Source organism: Manis javanica, chromosome 16 (assembly GCF_040802235.1).
Source record: "Manis javanica isolate MJ-LG chromosome 16, MJ_LKY, whole genome shotgun sequence".
Taxonomy (NCBI): Eukaryota; Metazoa; Chordata; class Mammalia; order Pholidota; family Manidae; genus Manis; species Manis javanica.
Genome location: NC_133171.1, coordinates 23,683,269 through 23,709,695, shown reverse-complemented (window position 1 = coordinate 23,709,695; position 26,427 = coordinate 23,683,269). Strand labels below are relative to the sequence as shown.

Genomic DNA, 26,427 nt, shown 5'->3' with positions numbered 1-26,427 from the left:
GCAGGAGGAACTTAATCTGGCTGCCAAATAGGGATCGGAATCATGCGTCCTATAGTTTGGTAAGGATTAGATGGGATGTGTATGTGTCCAGCGTACCGGGGAGGTCAGCAAAGGCCAACGGCTGTCACACAGTGTCTGGCAGCGCTGAGCACAGAGAAGAGGGCTCAGCTGTTTTCTGCTGACATGTTCCGGCTCCTGATTACTCTCTGCTTGGTAAGACTCCATCACTCACACATCATCAACAGTCTCTCTCTACAAAGTGCTTGCTTGTGATCCTCCAAGCTACCAGGGAGGAAAGTGACTATTGCGTGTTTTAGAGATAAGGCATCTAAATCTAAAAACTTAAGGGTATTAGCCCAGGGAACCAGGTGAGCATCTTCTATAAAGTGGGCCAAGAATATTTCCCAGGACCCCTAGCCAGTAGAGCTTTCAAACCTTTGCGCTACTGTCCTTCCCCCACAGAGGCCAGTGTAACAGTGCAGCCTGCCCCACGGGCCACCAGGGAACAGCCCATTCCCCTCACATGACCCAGGGAACAATACCGGAGTGGGGCTGGACAGCTTCCCCCTGTCCAAGCCCCTGCTCTCGAATTCTCTGCTTCACAGGAAGGGACTTCTCTTGAGAAGCTGAGTTATACTTTAGAACTGATCCTTGGAAGGCTTACTGCAATATTATGTGATTATATGATTATTGATGTAGTCCCAGCTGAGCCTATAGGATCCAAAAACTTCAAAATCTCTATCTACACTTACAGGTTTGATCAGTGGTCCCCCACATCGTTTACACACACACACACACACACACACACACACACACACACACACACACACACACCTCTCAAATATCTCTTTTAAGTTCCAGACCACTTTCGGATGTGACTGTATTCTCTCTGCTTTGACATCCCTGAAGCGGCCTAAGATCACAAGTCTTGTAGTTCAGACGGGACATAAAGTATGGACTCTGAAGGCCATCTCATGTGCTCAGAATCACGCATTTAAAGGTCAAGTTGATTTAAAATATGGACCAAACAGAACATAGCATTTAGAAAGGGAGCTTTCTTCACCCAATTCTAATTGATGTGATGGATATTTTCATGTTTATTAGCAATGCTAATTAAGCCAACGCATATTTTTTTCATGCTATTTCTCTTTTTCATTTGGGTCTATGACAATTTGTAAAAAATAAATACAGAGTGAATGATGGTAATAAATCATGATCACAGTCTCTTGACTTAAGATAAAGGAAGCCCCGAACAACATATTGCCCATTTTAGACACTTCATTTGTGGACTTTATATACAAGATGAATTTAACAACTCCTCAAAGTGAAAAATAATTTCTGTTTCTATCATTTTTTTATACTTGTAGGGTCTAGGTCAGTAGTAATAACAAAGAGGTAGCTTGCAGGGGGGCTTTATTTGGTACCCCCGTAACCATCATCAGACTCACATCATAACAACCCCAAACGGAATAGAAAAAAATACAAACCAACCAGATGAGTACACTGCGTGCTATTCAGACTCGGCTCTGGAACCGTCCCTGGCCTGCGCCTTCCAGAAGATACTGTCTCAGAGCTTCTCCTGCCCACAGTCTAGAGGCCCCACTTGGCCTGATACATCTGGGCTCACATCCTCACCATAACCATCATTGTCATCTGTATGCATCTGTGTCATCGTTTGGACATAAGAACATGGAACGGCGGCACAAACACACAAAATAAAAACATAAAACAAGCCACTTGGACAAGGGACTCATTTGCACAAAAATGCTAGACCAGTGGCCTACACTGTGATCTTTGTTGAGCTACGTAATTTTTCTAGGCCTCAGTTGCTCAGCCTATCGAAGGAGGGGCTGGAAAGGACTGATCTCAGGAGTCTTTCGCTATGCTCATAGCCCTGGATTCCTGGGTTCACCAAACATCTGAATCTGGTTTGGTATCAACACCTGCTGCTGCTCTGATACATCCGGGCCCCTGATGCCACCTTCAGCCACTTCTCTGGGGAAGCGAGACACGCTTACAGAGCAGAATGATGACAGAACATGGGCCTAGATGTGGCGCAGGAGGGTCCCCGGCCCTGCGACAACTTCCGGCCCCCCTCCACCGGGTGGAAGGCTGTGGGGGACGGAGACAGCGTGAGAGCTGCACGCCCGGGGAGCTGCACGCCCGGGGGGCCCCAAGAAGCACGCGTTCAGGCTTCTCTCACGTCCCACCTTCTTCCTTTACTTACACTCACAGTGGAAACAAAGGAAAATGTTTCAAAAGGAAAGTTCTTGGCTCTTTCTTTTTTTCTTTAACACAAAAGGGACTTATCTGGAGAAGGGAAAGAAAACGCAAAACAGCGAAGCGGACAAGGGGCTTTGGGCCGCTGCAGGAGGCCCCCCGCCTCTGCTCCAAGGGCCGGTCAGGGCCCAGCACCGGGGCCGGGGCTTCCGGCACTGGCCGCTGCACCAGGCCAGCCTCCGTCAGCAGAGTGCCGGCCCCATAAGTGGATCTAATTAGGGCTGCAGACTTCAAAAAGAGGATTTAACCCGAAGCAGATTTAGCAGGGGAGTGTGCAAAGACAGCAGCACCCTCACGCCTGACCTTTGAGAAAATCCTTAAAGCTTCACTGCCTCGGGCCTTCAGCAGGTCAGCCACGGTGGAGGCCCCGGAGGGCAGAGAGATCTAGAGATGCCAACCTCAGTTATTAGAGTCTTGGTGGGGTGTTTGATTAGCATACAGGGTTCCTGCTGACTGGTCAGGGGGTCTGATCTGGGAAAAACGTTGACAGTTTATATTGAAAGTATAGAGCCCTTAAGTATAACCTGTGGGGTCAAAAATACAATTTTGAAACCTTCAAGTGGTTTGATATTTAAGGGAGAGTAAAGGTCTCTTAGTGAGCTCCTACCTAAAACCTGAAAGTCCGGTGACAAATTCGTGGTGCTGATCAAAGCATCAAAAATACCTTAAGACAATGTTTTTAAAATTTTACTTTGATTTAAAAAAACTTCTACACAGCGCTTTGCTTGAGGGAAATGGTTGTTGTAGTTATTTTAGGAAAACTAAACTCCAAAAAGGGGACAGGGGATTGGAATTGTTCTTCTAGATAACATGAAATTAGTAAATAAACGTGTCTGGGGTCAGCCTGTTGGATAATGAATATAAAAGTACTTTGTGAACTGGAAGGCTCTCCACCGTGTGTTTTTATTTCTTATGCTCACAGAACACACAAACTAGGAAAACAGAAAAGAAAGAAACAGAAACAACCTGGGCAGGCGGAGGCTCTCTACCTGCACTGCATTTAAACCGATGATTCTAAGGGAGCTGGTGCCCTGGGCATTTGGCTCAGGCAGAAAAGACAGGCATGTCTGGTTCTAAATCAAATAATTCATACAGTGATCAGAAAACGATTAGTGCACACAGGCCTTCTTTAATGTTGTTTGATTTCAGATCTTTTAAAAAGTCAGGATTAAGCAAGTTGCTACTCACCCACCTGACCACATTCCCCCACAGGGCACCTCCGCGGGGCCCGTGTACATCTGTGTGACTTACACTGTCGTCGGGCCCTGGTCTGCAGTGTCTGTGCTTCGGGCTGGAAAGATCACAGAGGTGGAGGATGGAGAGTCTATTCTCACTGGTTATCAAAAATCTGTCAAACCAAACCATCTGTTCAAACATGAAGCTGATAAGCCATCACTTATGGGAGCAGAAAACATGCTTAAAGAGACCGTAAACTGAGAGTATTATACGTAACGTCCAGCCATTGTCCTTCTCAATTCTCCTCACCCAAGGGATGTGCCAGGTCCAATCATAAGTAAACAAACCTGTTCTGTTCCACGCTTTTATTTACTCTTACCACGACAGCTTTTCCTTGTAAGTTAACTAGTCTGAGAAAACCAGATACCCTTTTTGTAACTAAATAAATAATAGCGCTGGGATTAATAAACCCATTCACAAGTGGATCTTAATTTGTGAATCCTAAACAAAGGAGCAAACACTCTTGGTAACTCAAAGCATCAAGATTCATTGTCACTGTTTCAGATTTTGGAATTCATAGACATAACCTTTTAGCAGAAGGAAGGAAAAGGAGAGAATAAGCTAAAACAGTAGATGCTTGTTGGCAGCCGCGCTCAGAAAATAGCGCCCCATGCAGGGCAGCCGGAAGGCCCCGAACTTCCCAATGACAAATCATCCCACACCACTAAACTACATGCTAATTGCGCCTTGGCATAAGGACCAATGAGACCCACCAAATGGTTATGCTAATAAGGCATATGGAGCCGCACCAACCAGGTCAGAGCATGAGAACTATATAAGCAAGCCTCTCCTTCCCCTCTGGGTCCTGCCCAACTCATTTGTTTCACAAAGAGCTGAAGAATAAAGCTTTCTGCAGAAGAATCCTGCTGTTGTTGTGTGCTGTTCTTGCCGGCGAGGACGGGGCGCGCGACAAGTGGTGCCAAAACCCGGGAACCAGAACATCACCGGCACAGGGAGGACCCTTCAGACATCTGGAGAGGATTCAGAACTGCAGGTCAGAAGAAAGCCCGGAGGGGTAAGTTCCGAGAGGCCCCTGCTTTTTAGGATGATGGTTGATGGTTCTCTGTAAATAAGGAGGCACCATGGGGAATGCACCGTCATTAGTCACGGCGCTGCAGACAGCTCTCAAAGAGCGAAACTTGAAGGTCTCCAGCAAAGTCTTAGGATCTTTTGTGAAGGAGATAGACCGTGTGGCCCCCTGGTTCATTTGTTCAGGGTCCCTCTCAATCCCGAGCTGGGACAAACTGGGGAAAGATCTTGATAGAGAGGAGGAGGAGGGTAGCCTGAGGGGAGGCACCAGGCCCCTCTGGAAACTGATTAGAGCTTGTCTGCAAGATGAGAGATGTGAAAAGGTAATAAAAGAAGGTCAGAGAGCATTGACAGATATCCAAGAGAGCATGTCAGAAACAGAACGGGAAACAGAGAGCGCGCGCGGCCGAAAAAAGGCCACAAAAACGAAGGTAAAGAAACCTCAGAGTGAGGGAGAAAGCCCGCCTAGGGCAAAAGCGAAAGAGCCCCGAGAAGCGAGTGACAATCGCCTCGGAGAAAATAGTAAATACCCCTGGAAAGAGTTGAGGGACCTCCAACTCTCCAATAGGGAATCTGAGGAGGAATTAACGTCCGCAGAGGAAGGGGAAGAAAATAAAACCGCAGAGTGTAGAAGTAAGGGAACCAGCAAAGTTGAAAAGCGGACCAAGGAAAAAATGAAAGCAGGGTGTCCCCCGACGCCCTTTGCCCCGCCACCTTACGTGAGTGGCGCACTCTCCTTTTGCCACCCAGATACTCTTCAGGCAATTAGACAAATGTTTCCTGTATTTGAGGATAACGGTGTACGCTCTCACCAGCCCCTGAGCCATAAACAAGTTAAGGAGTTAGCAGAATCCGTTCGGGCTTATGGAGTCAGTGCTAACTATACCATAGCACAAGTTGAGAGATTAACAGAGACAGCCATGACACCCGCAGACTGGCAATATGTAACTAAGGCATGCCTTTCTAGTATGGGGCAATACATAGAATGGAAGGCATTGTGGCATGATATCAGCATGACCCAGGCACGCGCAAACGCGGCCGAAGGACAGCCTGCATGATCATATGATATGCTGACGGGCCAAGGACAGTGGGTAGCCGACCAGACCGCCTTCCCCTTACAGGTATATGCACAAATAAACACGTGCGCCGCCAAGGCATGGAAAGCCCTCACCAACAAAGGAGAAGTATCAGGCAATTTGACAAAAATTATTCAGGGGCTGAGCGAGCCATTTTCTGACTTTGTCGCTCGTATGATGGAGGCCGCAGGCAGAATATTTGGAGATCAGGAACAAGCAATGCCCCTAGTGGAGCAATTAGTGTTTGAACAATGTACCAAGGAATGCAGACAGGCGATAACACCCTGGAAACAAAAAGGGATACATGCCTGGTTGAAAGCCTGTAGAGAAATAGGAGGGCCACTCACCAATGCGGGCCTAGCCGCGGCCATATTACAGAGCCACAAACAAGCCAGGATCACTAACAGAAGTATCAAATGCTTTCAATGCGGGAAATTAGGACATATAAAGAGAGAGTGTAGGAGCCCAGCTTCAGAACAAACAACCCAAAAGACCCCTGAGTTGTGCCCTAAGTGTAAGAAAGGCAGGCATTGGGCTAATGAGTGCCGGTCTATTAAAGATATAGAAGGGAAACCCTTAGAGTTGCCAAAAAACGCCCAGAGGGGCCCCCGTCACCAGGGCCCGCAAATATATGGGGCAACCAGCACGCAAGTGTCATTCGGGAACAACCAGGCCCCCCAAGGAGAGCCACTTCAGGTTCCGCGGGATTGGACATCCGTGCCACCACCAGAATAGTGTTGACTCCACAGATGGGAGTTCAGCCTATCCCTTCAGACTTTAAAGGCCCCCTACCACCAAATACCATTGGGTTACTCCTAGGGCGCTCTTCTGCTGCATTGAAAGGCCTGGTAGTTCATCCCGGAGTCATAGATCAAGATTATGAAGGACAGGTAAAAATCATGTGTTCGGCTCCCAGAGGAATCTATCCTATATCCCCGGGAGACCGCATAGCCCAGCTCTTAGTTTTACCTAGTCTCCACGCCAATTATCCTGCTACCAACACGGAGAGGGGAGAAAGGGGCTTCGGCTCCTCTGACTGGGATTCAGCCTTCATAGTATTAGATTTAGCAGACAGACCAAAATTAACTCTTCAAATAGAGGGAAAGAGCTTTGAGGGAATCCTAGACACTGGAGCAGATAAAAGTATTATCTCTGCAACCTGGTGGCCCTCCAAGTGGCCTGTGACCCAATCCTCACATTCATTACAAGGTTTAGGATATGAGTCAAGCCCTTCAATTAGTGCCAAACCATTGAAATGGCGAGCCCCTGAAGGACAAGAGGGTACAGTCACCCCTTATGTACTCCCTCTACCGGTCAATTTATGGGGGAGGGATGTCATGAGAGACTTAGGCCTCAAACTCATTAATGAATACTCCACCCCCGCCCAAGGCATGATGATGGACATGGGATACATCCCTGGCAAGGGGCTGGGGAAACACCAACAGGGACACATAGAGCCCATCCTGCCCAAAGTAAAGAATGACCGTCACGGCCTGGGTTTTTCATAGGGGCCATTGAAGATGCCATGCCCATACCTTGGCTCACAGAGGAGGCCGTATGGGTTCCTCAGTGGCCCCTATCCTCTGAAAAATTAGAAGCAGCTCATTGCTTAGTGCAAGAGCAGCTCCAAGTGGGACACCTAGAACCCTCTGTGTCCCCATGGAACACACCCATATTTGTAATCAGGAAAAAGTCAGGATCATGGAGGTTGCTTCATGATCTGAGAGCAGTAAATGCTCAAATGAGAATGCTTGGACCCGTACAACGGGGACTGCCACTCCTCTCTGCCTTACCCAAAGAATGGAAAGTGCTCATAATAGATATTAAAGATTGTTTCTTTTCTATACCTCTAAGCTCCAAGGACAGGGAAAGATTTGCTTTTACTTTGCCAGCTATTAACCATGAACAACCCGATGCCAGATTTCAGTGGAAGGTCCTCCCTCAAGGAATGGCAAATAGCCCCACCATATGTCAACTGTACGTTCAGCGAGCGCTAGACCCAATTCGTAAGACCTATCCCACGCTAAAGATCATCCATTACATGGATGACATCCTTCTTTGCTCCCCACAACCAGCGGAAATAGAAGAAGCATATATAGATCTCACTAGATCCCTAGAAAATTGGAGACTGAATATAGCAAGCGAGAAGGTCCAAAAATCTAGTGTTAGCAAATTCCTAGGAGCAACCATTTACACAGATGTAATTTGCCCCCAAAAGCTTGAGATAAGACATAATCAATTGCGAAATTTGAATGACTTCCAAAAACTCCTAGGGGATATTAATTGGTTGCGCCCATACTTAAAGATACCCACCACTGAATTGACTCCACTATTTAAAACCCTAGAAGGAGACCCACAACTAACGTCACCGCGCTCCCTCACACCTGAGGCATTACAAGCCATTCGCAAAGTAGAACAGGCTTTGATGACAGCACAATTAAATAGAGTGCAATCGAATGAACCCTTTGAGTTGTGTGTCCTTCCCACCCCAGAGCTGCCAACAGCAGTCTTATGGCAGCACGGCCCACTGATCTGGATTCATCCCCAAGCCTCTCAGGCTAGGACAATAGAGTACTATCCAGCAGCCGTGGCCAAACTTGCTTTGAGAGGAGTAAAAACCTCCATGACACATTTCGGAGAGGCTCCAGCTAAAATTATAACCCCTTACAGCGTAGAACAGATACAAGTATTATGTGCTATGAACGATGATTGGGCCATACTTGCTTACAGTTTCTCAGGAACCTTTGATAATCATTTCCCTAAACATCCCCTCATCAACTTCGCCAAAAATCATCTCCTAGTATTTCCTCGGGTCACTAGCCTAACCCCGCTGCCTCATGGAAAAACAGTTTACACGGACGGGTCTAAGACAGGCACAGGTGCCTATGTCCATGATGGCAAAGTTGTGACAAAAGGCTACACGCCTGACACTCCACAAATAGTGGAATGTCGCATAGTCTTAGAGGTCCTACAAATCTTTCCTGAACCTTTAAATATTGTGTCTGACTCCTGTTATGTAGTTAATGCAGTCAAATCTCTAGAAGTGGCCGGGCTAATCAAAGCGTCCAGCCCAGTAGCCACTTTGTTCAAACAGATACAATCAGCACTACTTCATAGGCAATCTCCTTTGTATATAACTCATATCAGAGCACATTCAGGCCTTCCCGGGCCTATGACCCAAGGCAACCACCTGGCAGACCTCGCAACCAGAAATATAGCTTTTCCCCTGCTAGACCCTATCACCACAGCTTCAAAATTCCATACACAATTTCATGTCACTGCCGAAACACTGCGCAAGCGGTTTAGCATAACCAGGGCCGAAGCTAGGAACATTGTCCTTAGCTGCCAACATTGCTGCAGCTTCCTTCCCACACCTCATGTTGGGATCAACCCCAGAGGTATTAAGCCTTTACAAGTTTGGCAAATGGATGTGACGCATATTTCGTCTTTTGGGAAACTGAAATATGTACATGTATCCGTGGATACTTGTTCAGGAGTCATCTTTGCCTCCCCATTGTCAGGAGAGAAAGCTTCCCATGTCATCCAGCACTGCCTTGAAGCTTGGAGCGCATGGGGGTTACCACAGATTCTGAAAACAGACAATGGCCCAGCCTATACCTCTACAAAATTTGCTCAATTTTGTCATCACATGGGGATAAAACATATCACTGGCCTTCCCTACAACCCACAGGGTCAAGGGATTGTGGAACGCGCGAACCGCACGCTCAAATCCTATTTACTTAAACAAAAAGGGGGAATTGAAGATATACCCCCCACACCAAAAACTGCCATAGCCCTAGCACTTTTCACTATAAATTTTTTGAATCTGGATGCTCAAAGCCATACAGCAGCGGATCGCCATAATCAGTGGCCAAAAGACCCACAAGAACTAGTAAAATGGAAGGACGTGTTATCTAACCAATGGAAGGGCCCGGATCCAATCATAATCAGATCCAGGGGAGCTGTGTGTGTTTTCCCCCAGGGTGAAGAAAATCCCTTCTGGATCCCGGAGCGCCTAACGAGGAAAGTCCTAAACAAAGGAGATGACTTCGCTGTACCTCCTGACCCTGCTCCTGACACTGGAGACCCCGACTCAGGGAGTATTGAGATGGGGAATCCTGTCTGCCTTTCCTAAGCCTATGCCTGTCCGTTTCAATGCAGCCGTTTTTCCGCGCTTTTTCACTACCAATACTAGTATGAACTTGCCCTACTTAGTTAAAGACACCCTAGTAGCTCCCCTGGGAGAAAACCGATCCTTCGTAACTAATGGGTCTTTATGCTTCACCACTCAGAATCTAGCTGGCTGTATCTCCCTGAAACGGAGGAAATACGGATGGTTCAGTGACATAATTCTAGAGGCCAGTAGCCTCCCCGTTATGTCAGCTAAATTTGAAGGGCCTAATAAGGAAGGGAGCCCGTCCTATAAGAACATGACTATCCACCAGATGGTTCTCTGGATCAATGGCACATTTGTACACTCTCCCAGGAACAATTCCACCGACAGGCCTCGTCAACCCAAATATGCCTCCCATTGTGTGGGCGACTATGAGGGAGAGCTGTGGCCCTGGACTGACTGTCAGTCAACTGTAGTAACGTGGGCAACTGAGAGGCAGGAGTTTACCATCTCCCCAGATATGGAGGGACGGCCAGCCAATGAGGCTTGGTGGCCAGTAAAAGTGCTCGAAGGCGAGTTTCGTCAGCAGCTGAGCATGAACCCCTTCCATAAATGGATGCTGTGTGGGGTCAATGGCTCGTGTACCGACCTCTCCCCCTTTTCCGCCCTCCAGGGTGGGGGAATCGGTGTAAAAAATATCACCTTTTGGTGCGAGAATAACCACATGCGCGCACACTGGAACATGATCATGACCCATAACAACGAGAACTACACGTGTTCAGCAAAATCAGGTCCAGAGTCACCTAATTCCCTTTTTCCACCTTCTCCAGTATGCGTATACCCCCCATTTCTGTTTATCTTATCCAATAGTAGCTTTGACTCCTGCTCCAATGAAACCTGCTTTCTGTCTCAGTGTTGGGATGCGCGTAACTTTACCAATGCTTTGGTAGTCCGCATCCCCCGTTGGGTCCCTGTTCCCGTAGACGCCCCTAACACCATGACTCTGTTTCGAGAAAGGCGCGATTTCGGTGTTACAGCCGCCATAGTGCTCCTGATCTCCGCGACCGCGGTCGCAGCCACCGCCGCTGGTATAGCTTTAGACACCTCCATCAAATCGGCTACAGAGCTCAATAACCTTGCAGCCTCAGTAGCTTCTGCCCTGGACCAACAGTCCACACTTGATGGCAAACTGAAAGGAGGAATAATGATCCTCAATCAACGCATAGATCTCGTGGAGGAACAAATGGAGGTGCTCTGGCAAATGGCCCAATTGGGATGTGAGCGGAAATATCGTGCCCTCTGCATCACTAGCATTCAATATAAAAATTTTACACGGGCAGCTAATCTGTCACGAGACCTGTCCCAGTATCTTTCAGGAAACTGGTCCCAAGACTTCGATGGGACACTAGAAGAGCTGCGGCGAGAAATTATCCACATCAACTCCACCCGTCTAGATATCTCCGTAGCGGAAGGACTCTCTTCCTGGTTCCTCAGAGCTCTCTCCCACGTCAAGGAGTGGGCGGGCATGGCTGGGATGGGCGTGTTCCTGCTTGGAGGTCTCATGCTCCTACTCTGGTTGTTATGCAGACTCCGCAATCAACATAAGGACAAGGTGATCCTTGCTCAAGCCCTAATGGCGATAGACATTGGCGCCTCTCCCCAAGTGTGGCTCAATATGCTTAAGAAGGAAGCTCAGCTTTAGCTTGAGGTAGCTCTTGCACCCTGAGCCCATGTGGCACTGCACCAGGCCCGAGTACCTCAATGCTTAATCACAGCTTTCTTTAAGAAGCTCATGGTGCAAGAGGGTTGAGAAAAAGGGTCCAAACCCTTTGTACCAAGCGGTCCCAACGCCAGCCAGAGGATGCGAGGCAAAGCACTGCAAGAGGTCTTGGACCCCTCTGAGAGGCATGCCTGACTGCATAGGGGTAGATGCCCAGAACCCCTCTCCAAAAAGGGGGCATCAGGAAGTATGATGGAGGTCAGGCCTCTGTCTCCGCCTCTGCTGGCAAGTTCCGCCTTGAGCTTCTGTTAGACAAAAAAGGGGGAGATGTTGGCAGCCGCGCTCAGAAAATAGCGCCCCATGCAGGGCAGCCGGAAGGCCCCGAACTTCCTAATGACAAATCATCCCACACCACTAAACTACATGCTAATTGTGCCTTGGCATAAGGACCAATGAGACCCACCAAATGGTTATGCTAATAAGGCATATGGAGCCGCACCAACCAGGTCAGAGCATGAGAACTATATAAGCAAGCCTCTCCTTCCCCTCTGGGTCCTGCCCAACTCATTTGTTTCACAAAGAGCTGAAAAATAAAGCTTTCTGCAGAAGAATCCTGCTGTTGTTGCGTGCTGTTCTTGCCGGCGAGGACGGGGCGCGCGACAGATGCTGAGAAAACTGGGTGGTATAAAAGAGTTAATAATACAGCTTTTCAATTTGGAGTCCGCTTCAAATGCGGCAATCCCTGGGCTAGAAAAACTACCCACCAGGATAAAAATCAAGGCTTGACGCACTGAGTTTTTATTTTGTTTCTTTACACTGAATTTTGAGATATGCAGCCCTTAGAAAGTTAAGCAGGTAGCTCTAGTCATTAAGTAATTTATACACAATCAAATACTAAGATTTTCTACAATAATATTAAGATTGCATAGGATTCATTTTAAACTGCTAAATTTAATAATCTGCCTTCCTGAATAAGTGGATTTCAACCTCAAAGAGGAAAAGATTATTTACAACCAAAGGCAGTTAGTAGAGAGGTTTTTCAAATGTAGAGGCTTTATTGATCAAGTTCAAATGTAAGCTTCCTAATGGTTTTAACGGTTTTCAAATGTAACCAACTTTATGGCTGTTTGGGTTTCCGCAGCAGAGAGGGAATGAGGTGTCCTCCCTACACGCACCCCAAGGTGGTCACGTTATAATTCCAGGAAGTGGGTCTCACTTTCTGCAAACCATTCAGGTCACAAACTATTCAGAATTCATAATTGGAACATGGGCGCCTGCGGGGGTCGCCGCGGGACCGCGGCCCGACCCCGACGGGAGGGGCAGAGAGGACGGGGCGAGGCGCCCCGCGCACCTTACCTCTCGCGCTCCTGCTCCAGCAGGTTGGTGAAGTCGTCGCTCTTGCTCATGTAGTCCGTGTGCTTGTGCTTCTCGGTCTCCAGCTCGCACACCGTGCGCCGGTGGCACTTCTCGGCCAGCAGCAGCTGCTCCAGCATGCGCCGGTAGGTCTCCTTCTGCTTCTCCTCGAGTCTGTCCAGCTGGGGACGCACACGTGGGAGAGAGCTTAGCCCTGCATTTCATTTGCATGCGACTCGAAATCACTTGCTGATGTCGCTCCGGCGACCTACTCCCTGAGGGCCGAGCGCGGGGTCGGGCCCTCGTGTTCTCCCTGCTCCCCGGCCCCTTCGCCCCGCTGGCTTCAGACGCGAGCCGGGTAAGCGCAGTGACCGGCCCCTGGCCCTCCCTCTGGGCACGTGCCTACGGCTCCTCATCTTTCAAGAGAACAAACTCTTTCGCTGTTTTAATGGGGTGGCACAGGCCGTACTCTCGATAAGGAAGAGGGCAATATCCCCTCTCACCGCAGGAACGCGAGAGCCCAGCACACCCACCCATGTACCAAACTGCCCCCCTGGGAAGTGATGACACCGTCGCACTCTTCTTTAAGGCCTAGGGAAAGTATAGAACCAGTTTTTTTCAAGGGACGCTAAATATAGGGAGGGTTTCTGGACTCAGGGAAAGCACATACCTCAGACATACAGAGATCTCAGCAGATGTTCTGACAGGGCTTCCCTGCCCATTTCTCTGGCCAGGCTCTGGGATCTTTACGGGTCATGCACTGACCACCTAGTTAGTCCCTAGAGCCTAGCACAGTGCCTGAGCAAAGTACCCAGTACATGCTCATTAGGTGGGCTGATCTTACCACACTGATTGCTCCCTCCCTCCCCTCCTCCTCAGGCTTAGCGCAGGACCCCAGCCTCAGCTCTGCTGATACTTCAGGCCAAACCGTTCTCCGTCCTGGGGACTGTCGGGGCTCTGGGGGATTTTAGCAGCATTGCTGGGCCCGCCCCATGCAAGCGGAACCACCCCCAGCTGTGACGACACTACTCTCCCACGCTGCCAGGTGTACCTTGGAGGGAAAAAATCACCTCCCCCCACCCCCGAGTTGAGAAGCTCTGCTCTGGTTGGAACAGACACATTTAAAATCCATTCTCAATCCCCAACGGGCTCCCTCAGCCCAGAGGGGCAGCTCCGCAAGGCGTCTGCACCACGCTCTTCCCTGGGCCCCCGTGTCTGCCCTTCTGTGGTAGCAGGACCCCGTGGTCCCTCTCCAGCCACGTGGCATCGTCACATGACGGGCCATTTCGGGACCCCAGGACAGGGTGTCTGTCACCCTCTCTCCCTTTGCCTGGAGCCGGCAACCCGGTGGACTGCTGGGAAGCCCAGGTGAGCGGCTGGCTGGCTGGGAACGTTTGAGACCATCAGAGACGGGCAAACGGCACTTCTGTAAGTCCTGATGAATTTCTGTGGTCTTAGAGGAACAATCTACACAAGAGATTTCCTCGCTGAAATATCTCCCTACTACAAAATATTCACGGCTTCTTTCTACAAATGAGCTTTTCACCGTATTTTCCAGAATTTATCAAGCGTTGCTGAGATGCAGCATCATCATTGCCATCGGAAGTGTACAAAGAGCAGCCCCTTCCCTTTCTGATCCTTCCTCCTTTCTCATGAAGTAGAACCTCCCACCTTTTGAAATTATTTGGAAGGTCAGCCTCTGCCTCTTAGCACCCTCCCCCACTCCTCCCTAAGGAAGGAGGTGTGACCTATCTGAAGGTCATATCTACATAGGGAACTGGCAGTGAGCTGCTCAGCCCTTTCATTTCTCATTTTTTACCCTTCTTGCCGTAGATGGTGTGCTGTGCTCTGGAGGTCCACACTTTCTATGTCGTGGTTTCTCCAAAGCCTGGAGGGAAAGCATTAGAAAGCCCGGTGGTGGCCGTTCACCTACTCATGCCAGTCCTAAAGCTCAGTGTTCAAAGTCGTCTGTCAGACTCCCGTGGTTACCCCTCAGTCCATTCAAGGACCTCTGGCGGGGAAGATGGGGAATTGTTAGTTGGATGGTTGACTGAGACACCCAGGGAGAGGGACACTGTCAGCGCATCTGGAGGAAAAACAGCACATGTGGGTGTTAAGTGTTCTGGGGGAGCCTAGGCGGGAGGTGGGCGTTAGCTTCAACGTGCTCCATCCCCGTGGGCTCAGTCGCTGTCGGCAGCTGCCGTCCTGGGCTAGGTCCCTGGGAGCCGGGTCTCCGGGTGATGCTCATCTCACCCAGCCTAGCACGGTTGGACCCCAGGACTGATTCCATGACCAGGAAGACAGTCGTTCTGTCTCCCAATGCACAGGAAGCACGTGCAGACACTGGTCTGTGCACTGCGTTTTCATCCACAACTACAGACCCAAATTTTGAACTGCAGAGGCAACAAATTCCTCTTTAGCACTAAGGCATTAGTGGGCGAGCACCCAGCTTTCAATGTAATTCTGGCTGGAAGAACAAACAAGGGGCGAGCATCTAGCTTTCAGATTTAATTTCTGGCTGTAAGAACTACCACAGGAGTAGCAGGCCAGCTGCGCCAGACGCTGTTTCTTGTCACTTCGCTTGAAACTGTGGCACGCTCCTAGGAGACCCCTGAAGTGGGCTGACTGCTTCGATCTCTTTGGCTTGTTTGGAGACCCTGAAGGCCGCCTCTCAGAACCACGGGCTCTCTGATTCACTTGTCGTGCACAGTGTCCGTGGCTTTTGGTTTTCAGAATCCAAACTGGGGCTCAACCAAGAGGAATAGGAACTCTTACTAACGAACCGGGAAAGTGAAATGGGCGCCTATTACTTTGGAAAATAGCCCCCACTTGGATGGAGGAGCAAGGAAAATGGAATGAGATCATCATAACACTGAAGGCCAAAATCTGCTAAGGAAAGAGTGTACCTGGAAGTCTTGTTCTAAAGAAGTTTTTAACGTGCAGGTGGAAAAGCAGAGCACCTAAAATCAGGGCTCGGCACAGAAGATGCCACCACTTCCTACTGCAAACCCCTCATACTGCAAACCCCAAACTTTGCAAAGCACCACTCACTGAGGGCATAAAGAGTACATGCGAACAGATTCCTCCTCCCAGCCTAGGGTCTGTCGTTTCTCAGTTATGACCCTTTTGATGGTAACAGGCTCTGATGTGACAACTGCCCCAGACAGACAAGGCTCCTGTAAGAGCCGAAGGTCTCCTCTGTCCACCCTCCATCCCCAAGACATCCCCAGGGTCTCTGCTCGGTCTTGGTAGGAGTGACATGGGCCTGAGCCCCGGGGTCGAGGAATAGCATCTTGCTTGAGATAAACTGGCCACAGAGCTGGGGATTCTCTTGTGTTTTCAAAATATATGAGTGTGAGGTTGGCACTGTAAGATAAATTCTAGCCGAAATAAGCAGGCGAAGAGAGGTAACAAAGGGCCAGGTAGTTTATTTGAATGCAAATACCTGGGCGAGATTTCCCCGGTCTATAGAAATGGAGGCTGGGGAATTCGCACGTAAGTAGACAGGCAGCGAGTTTTTAAAGAAGGCAGGGGGAGGCAGAGCTGAGATTTACAGCGGCGCGAGGATTGGCTCGCCCAAGGCACATTTTTCAGGTTGGCAGGGGGCAGCAGCCGGGGACTCTGACACGTCATCAGGGTCCGATATGCTTGCTCCTCCCGTCAGTGCCCCCAGCCTTACAGGCACTGCGACAACTGCATGTGCACTAATAATGATCCTTTGGACTCAGAGGGGAAAAAAATTGAATAGAGAGAAATGAGGATATATTCATTCAGCTTTAAAAAATGCTCAAGGTTAAGATGCCTCTGGCTAAGAGTAAGCAGGATAAACATTTGGGAAGGAAAGAAACTAAAATCTTAATTTATTGGAACTTCGCTTAAGAATTTTGAACTTTGATATCCCAGACTTTAATTTACAAGGAAGCTCAGGAAGGTCGGATATTTGTTGCTTTATTTCTCCCCAGACACTTGGCAAGGGAGGGGGGTCACCCATACAGGCTCACTGCTTGACCTCTGGGGAGTCCTGCTGCACCCCAGCTGGGCCCAGTTTGGTCTTAGGAGTGGAATGAGGAGCGGTTTGTCTGGCTTGGGGTGCTGCCTGGCCTCTAGGAACAAGAGCTACACTAGCTGCTCTGGATCCCAGGAGGCTAAGGGACTGGTGATAAACTGAGGTTCTTGCCTCAAAAAGTGGGAAGTCGGTTTCCTGCTCATGGGTAACAAGAACTTGATTGTTAAGCCCCAAATACTAAGAGACCAAAAGTCTGTAGATGGTGGAAGAGAAATCTTTCCTCCTAGCATTCTGCGTCTGTCCCCGAGCAGGACTTCAGTGGCTGGCCAGCCCTGGGAGGGCAGCTTCTGTCCCTCTACGAACTCACTCTCCCCTCCCTGACTGACTTCAGATTGTTGGGCTGCAGGAGAGAGGAACCAGGAAGAGTGCCCAGCTCAGCCAATCCAAAAAGACAACTCGCAGGCGGGCATTTTCTCCTTCGTTCCTCTGTCCGTGAACAGGAACACTGGGTTAGACCTACTTTCCGAAGGTAGGCCAGAGACTCCTTTGTCTGCTGCCCATGACCTCTGTGCACGGGAGGCAGGCATGGGTGCTCTGCAGGTCTCCCTCTCCCTTGAGAGGTCACCCCAAGCTCTAACTGGGGAGAAAGGAATTAGGAAACCCAAATAATACCATTTATCCAAACGGAGTTCTCCAATCCAGGCAATCATAAGTACATTTAACTAATATTTGACGTGTATACGTCTTTTACTCAAACTCCTCCGAATTTGGAACTAATTAAGGTCACCCTCACACCAGCCCACAGTGGTTAGTACCCGTTGAGCACCTAGTATGTAGGAGGCGCTCTGCTCAGAGCCCTGCAGGCATCGCTCCATGCAGACCTCACGGCTCTGGGATGCGCATGGCTGTTACTCCCATCTGGCCCACCGGGGAACTGGGACCTAACAAGTAGAGGTGGCCCGCCCAAAGCCCATGCAGCGGGTTGCCGCGGGGCTCAGACATGACACGGCTCCAGCCTGTGGACTATTTCCTATCATAGAATCATCTCCTAGCATGTCAGGGAAATATGAGCACAGAGCTCCAGGCTGTTCTTGCCACAGAGCGAGAACCTCACGGGCCGTCCATCTGCTGTGGGGACAGTCTCAAGCTGGTCTTGTCTGAGATCTGCCACACTGAGCTGCCACAAAGGCTTGACATAAATGAGACGTTAAACTACAGTCAACTGCTCCAGACATTTAAGTTCTGCAATCTTTTTTCATTTATGGTACTAATTTCTCATCTGTGAATTTTTTTACAGGAATTCTGAAGAGTTAATGTGGCTAGATCCATCCACTGGTTCCCTAATTTTACTACAGTGTGACAGCATTTTTAACATGCAGTATTATGGGTAACTAAGAATAGTCACTTGTTTCTAATACAGTCTTATATAACAATGATTAACTATAGCTCTACTGGATTTTCTTTCATCTTAAAGAATAGCTTTCACTATTCCATTAGGAATACTTAAGTACAATGCTTCAACCACTGTATTTTAGCTACTCACATGAGACCATTTTCATCATGACAGAGTCTATAAAGATAACAAAAAACAGTGACTTTATAACCATAAACATCAATAATAAGATCAGTTTAATTCTAGATTACCAATCTGATAATAATCCTGACAACTCAATGCAAAATGGATAAGCTCTTCACATTTTTACACATATCATCTCTTGGAAAAAGACAAGAAAAAGGCTCCAAGAGCGTGTAACTATCATGACCACATGAGAAAGACATTATCAGGCTTTTAGTGAGGAAATGTTTCTAAATTCTTACCACTGAGATGTGCCCATTATAACCCATGAATTCCTTAATTACACTTTGATTCTGTATGAGTGTATCATAAAAATCTTGCCTGTGGGATAAAATGTTAAAGCATTTAAAATGGAAGAATGTGAAGGTGCCACTGGGGCCCCCCTTCTAGGGAGGCTGGTGGGTGCCCTGCTTTTACCTCTGAAATCGGTTTCTCGTAGACATCTCCCCCGAGGGACTTCTCCCGGGCGAGGAGGGCGTCACGGTGCAGTGCCCGCAGCACCTTCCCTGGCTCCGCAGACCCGTAATGCGCCTCCAGAACCTCGGGCTTGGTTTTCTCTGTCCTCAGCAAGTGGAGCACGTCCTCCCTGGCCTGTGGGGGAAAGCGCAGCAGGTCAGATGGCTGGCGACACAAATCAGAGGCCAGGCCCACGAAACCGCTGTGGAGCTCACTGGATACACCCCCGTCTCTCCAGGACTCTTGGCAGACTCACTGGCATGTTGTTCTTATTTTTCACCAAAAGCAGATTGGCAAGCAGATAATTCTGCTTCAGGTTGCTAGGAAGCAGGCGAGCATGAAAAGGGTTTGTGCTAATATTAACTACATAGAAACTGCTTTATCTAAGTGGCGGTGACTCTGAGAGCGGGTAGGACTGCTCCTGGGATACCTGCCCTGCTCCTGGGCACATGAGGTCAATGGCAATTTAAACTTTTCTAGTTTTCTGTTTGATATCTCAATGTAGTATTCAAATATGGTTTGAAATAAAACTCTGCTCTCCCCATTCTAGTTGACTCCATAATTAACAAAATGAACATAATTAATGAAAATAGCTTCTATCAGTGACATCCTGTTTCCTAGCAAGTGATTCATTTTGCACAGAACCTTGTTTGGGAACCACGTTGCATGGGCAGGGCTTTTCAGCATAATGTAGGCACACTGCAGGGGCAATGTGACTCGTGTAATATCCACACTGCAAACCAGATGGTCAGGCAGGTGCGGTAGGGGTTGTTCTTTTGGTTTCTTAGCAAAACTTCAGCGTCTTGGTAAAGCTCTTGAGAAAGCCACACGGTCCAGGCTTTATAGCCCACTGGTTGTGACACCTATCACATAATGCAAACATATCTGGGCCTATTTTCTACTGGTTAGTAGTGATGGACTTTCTAGTTAAGCTGGAGCCGATGATATTTACTATATGTACCCCATCCTTTCATACACTTGTTTTTCCAGGAATGCTGATGGGTATGAGGTATCCTGACTTCATTCTAACTTGAAGCAAGGAACAAACTGGCCAGCAACCTAGTTTCAGCCTGTGACAATGGAGTAGAGCTTTCTCCTGGGTTATGTGAACCCTGGGCTTGAAATGCTAAACCCGGCTCTCATTATCACGGTATTCTGGACAACGGGACCAACCAGCTAGCCCTGAGACAGGACCCTTACATAGTTTGTCTTTCTTGAGGTTCCTCACTTTTATTGCTTTCTCATAGTCTCCAGATTAATCTAATTCCAGATGGCTAAAGACAACTTTATGACAGAAACGTCAATGGACTGGAATTTGCTAAATTTTCCCATGTTGTCTCTGACACATACACACATGCTCATTTCAAGACAAAAAATGGAGAATATTAATTTTGAAGAATCTAGTGTTTTGGAATCAGCAAGAAAGTTTAAGTCAGAAAGTAATTTAGTGAAAAGGCAGTGTGAAAGGACGTAAGCACAGGCACAGTGCGAGGCAAGCCTGCCAGGGTCTGTGCGCAGATGAGAAGCACGGCCCGCTTCACCCAGCAGATGCAGCCGGCGCCAGCGGGCCGCCGCCGGGCAGGCCAAGGGGCCATGTTTCGGCCTCTGCTCCTCCCCTCTGCCAGGCGCCCTCGTGCAGGCCGGCCCCGCAGCCGTGTTTAGGGGCCCTGTACCGAAGGAGCCCAAGTCTGTCAACTGTTACTGGTCTTCACGCAGATCATGTAAATAAAGAGCTTTTAACACTGCAAACTGGTAGCTATTTCCATTTAAAAGTTTAAGTATTCGGTTTAAAAATATGTAAACATCGTTGGTGTCTATCTTCTTGACCAGATCTTCCCACTGCTCTTAGAAGAAAACAGCTTCTTTTGTTCCAACCGATGTGAAACACCTTTTTCTTCCCTCCCCCAATATGTGCTTATGCTTAAAATGTGTTAATCGTGATATGCTACATAGACCACACATTTCATTCACAGCCTCATTACCCTAGCCCCTAATCACCAAAGAAAAAGAGGCTCTGGTGATGTATTTTATAATATATAATACTGTGCATTATATATTTAGAACCACACTATTCATCATGAACTTGCTAAAAGCTTTTCAACTGCTATCAGAATAATCATGAAGGAATACAAATGTTGCCTATAAATTACTGCTATTTAAAATGATTCAATATGGTAAATCAGTCATTAATATTGTGGTATCTGTTTAATCAGTGGATTAATGAAGACTTTGTGATCACAATAAATTTTCACTACTTTGAACACATGATTCAATCTACATAAATAAGATTCTACATTTTGGGGATAAAACCACTTTACAGCTGCATTTGGAGAAACTTGTTAATTTTTGTGTAAAAGAATAGAAGTCAAAAGGTAAGAGGTTCCTGTTCTTGAACATTTCTATTTTCACACAGAAGTTTTATCAAAAACAGGTAGTTAAAGTCTTAGGGTGCTGGAGAGCTGCGAAATAGACCACTGTATTTAAACATCTGTAAGAGGGCCCAGAAGGAAGAACACTTTGACAGAGACTCTAGAAAAGGGAGAGAAGGAGGGGCAGAGAGTTCATAAAAATTGTTCAGTTTATTTAGTCCTGACGACACAGGAGAACGAAAGGTCGTTAGGGATGGAAACAGACACGGAGGAGTCCCGTCCTTCCCTCCCACCATACAGGGTGCCTCTGTGTGCTGAGGGAGGCTGTGGAGGTCCCCTGGAGGTCCCCCTGGTGGACCAAGGGGAGGTCTCAGGGGGCTGCACACAGAGCTGACTCCCAGCCTGTTGGGCTGTCAAAGCGCTGCCCTGCGAAGCCCGGGGCCAGCAGGTGAGCATGCAGTTCATCGTCTGAAGTCAGGAGAGGGCGTCTGGGCTTTGTTGGGAGACCAGAGATGGGACTCGGGACAGGTGGAATCCACACAGCTGGCGTAGCTCAGTAGAGAGGTGGATCCAATCGATCATTTAACGAATATCTGTGCACATTGACTTCACGTGATGTACTGCATTCATTACGGGAGAAATATAATCTCATTCTCGGGAATTAAAGTCTGGAGAAATGCAGACACTTGCAAGGCATTTGCAATGTGAGGTGATAAGCCTTAGGATGGAGGAGGTACTGGGGGCTAAGAACCGCATCTAGAAGAACCTTTCCCTTGAACGTGAGCTAACAGAGGAGGCTTCCTGGAGGCAACGCCCTGCTCACAATGATACCTGATCCAGAGAAATACATCCCGGGTTGGGCAGCTCATGAAAAGCCTCCCAAGGCCGACTATGAGTCTTGTGTTTTATCACAGTGGGAAGCCTCAAAATTTTGAAACAGCCGGACTCGCATGGTGGAAAGGTCGTGCATCTGCTGTATCAAAAATGTACAGATTCTGACCCACAGGTCTGCAGGGGATCCCAAAGCAGCTGCTTAGAAACGCTGCTTTAGGACGGAGGGTGGACGGGCACCTTGAGCGCTTGGACGGTGGGCTGGGTGCGAGGCTTCCAGGGGTTGTCTCCGTCCCAGCGACTTGCCTGCCCCTCAGGTTTCCCCCATTCTCGCTGCGGTATCAGGTGTGCTGACCCCTTCTCTCCACAGATTCATGGTCGCGTCAGGCCAGCAGCTGTGGCCAGGAGCACCCTGCAAACTGCTGGAAGTTTGCCCGGCAAACGAGGGTGACCGACTGTCCAGTTTACCTGAGACCAAGAGAAGTGGGGTCCCACAAGGCGGGGCTTCTGAAAATCAGGGCCATCCCAGGCCACCACGGTCCCCAGCCCACGGTCACTCACCAGGCTGAACGGGAGCCTCTCCAGTTGGGAAGTTTGGACAGCCTGCCCCCTCCTAGTGACTCTGCGCTTCTTGAACAAAGCATTCCCTCCCGAGAGCTGCCGACCTGCAATGGGGGTGCCTTTGAGGAAAAAATAAACCTATGTCCGTGCTCGTGGAAGCACCGGACCCTCGCAGTTCCTTGTATCACCTGACCACCCACATATGTCCTGTTCAGGCAGTGAGCCGACCAGCTGAGCCGGGATGGTCCTGGATGCCGGAGCGCGCCCACCGCAGGAGGGTCTCCCTTTCTGGGGACTCCCTTCAGCGCTCTGCATCTAGTAAGTGACGTAACTTATTAGCTTACTTGTCTAATTCTTTCTTAGGCTGTGAGCTGCTATACGGACGGGACTGTGTTTGCAGCGTCTACTAAAAGATGCCTGTCTACGTGATAGGTACGGTAAATACTTGTTAAAATAAAGAAAAGGAAAATTAAGTGATGTGAAGTCAGAGAGACGTAAACTGGTACTGGAAAATCTCAGAAACACCTTAACTACTTAGGTTTGTTTAAAAGATCTAAATATTTATATTGTCAAGTTCTACTCTTTCATCTGACATTCTCGTCTACCATTTAGGAGTCGCTGTGCTCGTTTTAAGTTTACGCCAAAAGCAACTATGTAAACTGAATAAGGAAAAACAGTACATTCCACCAGAATGTTGCAATAGGAAATGGACTGTCCTGGATTCTCCCACAAATTGATTGGTACTATTTATCCTAGTTAGGTAAATATGAATGTTATAAATTAACTAGAAGAAAAAAGCTATGTAATTTATGGTGGTATTGGCTATTGTGATAGAAATTAAACCCATTTTCCCCCTGAATTTTAGAAAGCAAAGTTAACATGATCAGTAACACAACAACATACAAAGAGAAGATTCAGACATAATTAGTGTAAAGGCCATTTGAGCTAAAAAAATGTGTCTTTTGGTTTCTCTGGAGAAATTTCCTCCCACAACTATATGGTCAATAGTAGCCTTAAAATCTCTATACAGCTATTCATTAAAGGTCACTCCTTTCTATCACTTGAGACTGAGTAAAAATCACAAGAAATCTTGTATTAAGATACCACAAGCAGATGCTATTTTCCATGTTAAAACCTGCTTTCATTATTACCATGATAGCTTGGATTTTTAAAAATAAAATCCCTCAAAAATCCCAATGATGTTTTTTGCAGAAATAGAAAAATACATCCTAAGATACATACAGAATTTTAAGGGACCCCAGAGAGCCAAACAGTTTTGAAAAAAAAACAGAGCTGGACGTCTCACACTTTCTGATTTCAAAACTACAAAGCTACAGTCATCGAAACAGTGCGGTACGGGCATAAATACAGACTTACAGACAGCGGAATGGAATGGAGGTATGACCAGTAACCCTCACATGCACAGTCAGATGATTTTCAATAAGGATGCACGGCCAGTCAATGCGGAAAGGACTGTCTTTTCAACAAATGACGCTGGGAAACTGTACATCCACCTGCAAAAGAATGAAGCTGGACCCTTACCTTCCTCCATACATGAAAATTAACTCCAAATTAATAAGAGACCTAAGTGGAAGAGCTAAAATTCTTAGAAAACAAGAGAAAAACCATGACTTGGATTTGGCAGTGACACCAAAGGCATAGGCAAGAAGAGGAAAAATAAATCAAATGAACTACATTGAAATTTAGAACTTCAGTGTATCAAAGAGCACAATCAACAGAGTGAAAAGCAACCCACAGAATGGAAGAAAATATTTGTAAATCATATGTCTGATAGGGGATTGATACCCAGAATATACAAAGAATTCCTGTAACTCAACAACAAGAAGAACAAAAAAGCCAATAAAAAAATGGGCAAGAGATTTAAATGGGCGTTTCTCTAAAAAGGATATACAAATGGCCAAAAAGCACATGAAAAGATGCTCGACTTTGCTACTCGTTAGGGGAACGCAGACCCAAACCGCAGCAAGTTAGCCTTCAGCCATTAGGGTGGCTGTCATTAAAGAAAAAAAAAACACAAAAACCCAGAAATGATAAGTACGACAAGGATGTAGAGAAACCGAAACACTTGTACACTGCTGGTGAAAATGTAAAATGGTTTAGCCACTATGGAAACCGAAAGCAGAGGCCCTGAGGTGCCTGGCGGCGTTCCTCACGATGGCCAAAAGGCGGAAACATCCCCAGGATGCAAGACAGATGAATGGATGAACAAAATGTGGCATATACGTACATGAAGTATTATTCAGCCTTTAAAAGGAAGGAAATTCTGACGTGTGCTACAGCACGGATAAAACATGAAGATACTGCGCTAAGTAAACAAGCCAGTAACAAAGTGTCAAACAGTGAAATTCATAGAGACAGAAAGTAGAATAGTGGTCACAGGGGGGAAGGATGACAGAGAGTCACTGTTAAGTAGGTACAGAGTGTCAGGCCTGAAAGATGGAAAAGGTTCTGGAGATGGAGGGTGGTGATGGCGCGTGACAAGGTGGATGCATTTAATCTAACACACACTTAAAGATAGTTAAAGTGGTAAATTTTATGTATATTTTACAATTAAAAGAAATGAAGTTGTACCTTGTTCACACCCCAAAAAAGGAAATAAAAACCATTCCCAATGCTTTATCTAGAGATCACCACTTTCGAAAGGTAAAATTGCACGCAATAAATGATGAGTTAGTTATAGCTTCCTTGTGATTAGTTAGCTAATGGCACTGTCATCTGTGGACTTAAACACATTTTCATGACTTCTGTGGTTTTCCTGTTTTTTCTTTTTTACACACATTGGGATATTAATAGTACAACAGCTGCTGTGTCCCAGATCAGAAATGAGATAAGGTCACAGGTTCCCCTGTGCAGTGCTGGGATCCTGCAGTGTATAACTTCTTAAATTCCAAAAGACCGCAAGACTTTTTTCTGTGCCACTCAAGACCTTGGGCAGAGCCCTTCATCTGTCCAGCCCTGTTTGCAGTCAGGGCCGGCGGACAGGGTCCGGCTTCCTGGGAACCAGCTGAGAGGAGAGTCCTTGCTAGGGTACAACGTGCCGTCCTCACAGCGGTGGTTTATCCCGCTCTGTAAGTTCAATCCCCTCAATTTAAACCAGACAGATGAGACATCCGTCCCAGACCCGGGCTGGACACCTCGGGGCGGGCTGCGCCGGTACAGCTCTGCCTAGGAGGACGCGTCCTGTCCGCCCCCCTAGTTTTCCCTATGGCCGCCTCCATTCAGGTGCTCTGTGGTGGTTATTGTGGAAGCCCGAGCGAGATCCCTCCATGGAACCCTGCCCAGGGACGGACGGGCAGGGCCGCCTTGCCGCAGGCCTGTTTGCAAGAGGAACCGAGGTTCTTCCCAGGAAAGGGCGCATCACAGGGAGGAGGGGCACCCCTTTGCTCGAGGGACCACGGAACGGGGTCAGAGGGAAAGGGTGGGTCTAAGGGTGGCTCGGCGTCTGTCACTCAGGCCCGCCTTCGCCCAGCACCCCCACCACTCCTGAGTCCCAGGATAACCAGAGGAACTGGTAAGTTAGAACTCGAGGCGTCACGCTTCAGCAGTAAGGCAGGGAGAAGGGGCGCCGCGCGCTCTGCGCCCTCATCATGCTGTCAGTGTAGATGTCAGCCACCCAGTAGACATCCCCGGACGTGAATGGAAAGGACAGCCTTCGGGCACACACACAGCGGTGTTCTCCAGGGGCAGCCGTCATCACCACAGGGGCAAAAGGCAGATGCCAAGTGGCAGCCCAGAGAGGCATGTAGAGCACGGAGGGGTCGTCCCCTGAGGCCCTCTGACGCGCTGCAGGGGGAACACA

At 48.0% G+C, this 26,427-nt stretch overlaps 1 protein-coding gene across 13 annotated transcripts in view; it reads right to left on the bottom strand.

Annotated features, from left to right (window-relative positions):
* The window catches only part of FILIP1 (filamin A interacting protein 1), a 206,951-nt gene that overhangs the window by 37,133 nt on the left and 143,391 nt on the right, over positions 1–26,427 (bottom strand). For all 13 annotated transcript variants that reach the window (XR_012126110.1, XR_012126109.1, XM_037012539.2 and 10 more), the window contains 2 exons: positions 18,808–18,981; positions 12,812–12,990 (listed from right to left, as the gene is read on the bottom strand). Coding sequence is in view for 11 of the 13 variants with exons in the window: in XM_037012539.2 (XP_036868434.2) it covers positions 12,812–12,990; positions 18,808–18,981 (353 nt within the window). In the remaining 2 variants the exon portion in view is untranslated. The remainder of the gene's footprint in view (positions 1–12,811; positions 12,991–18,807; positions 18,982–26,427) is intronic.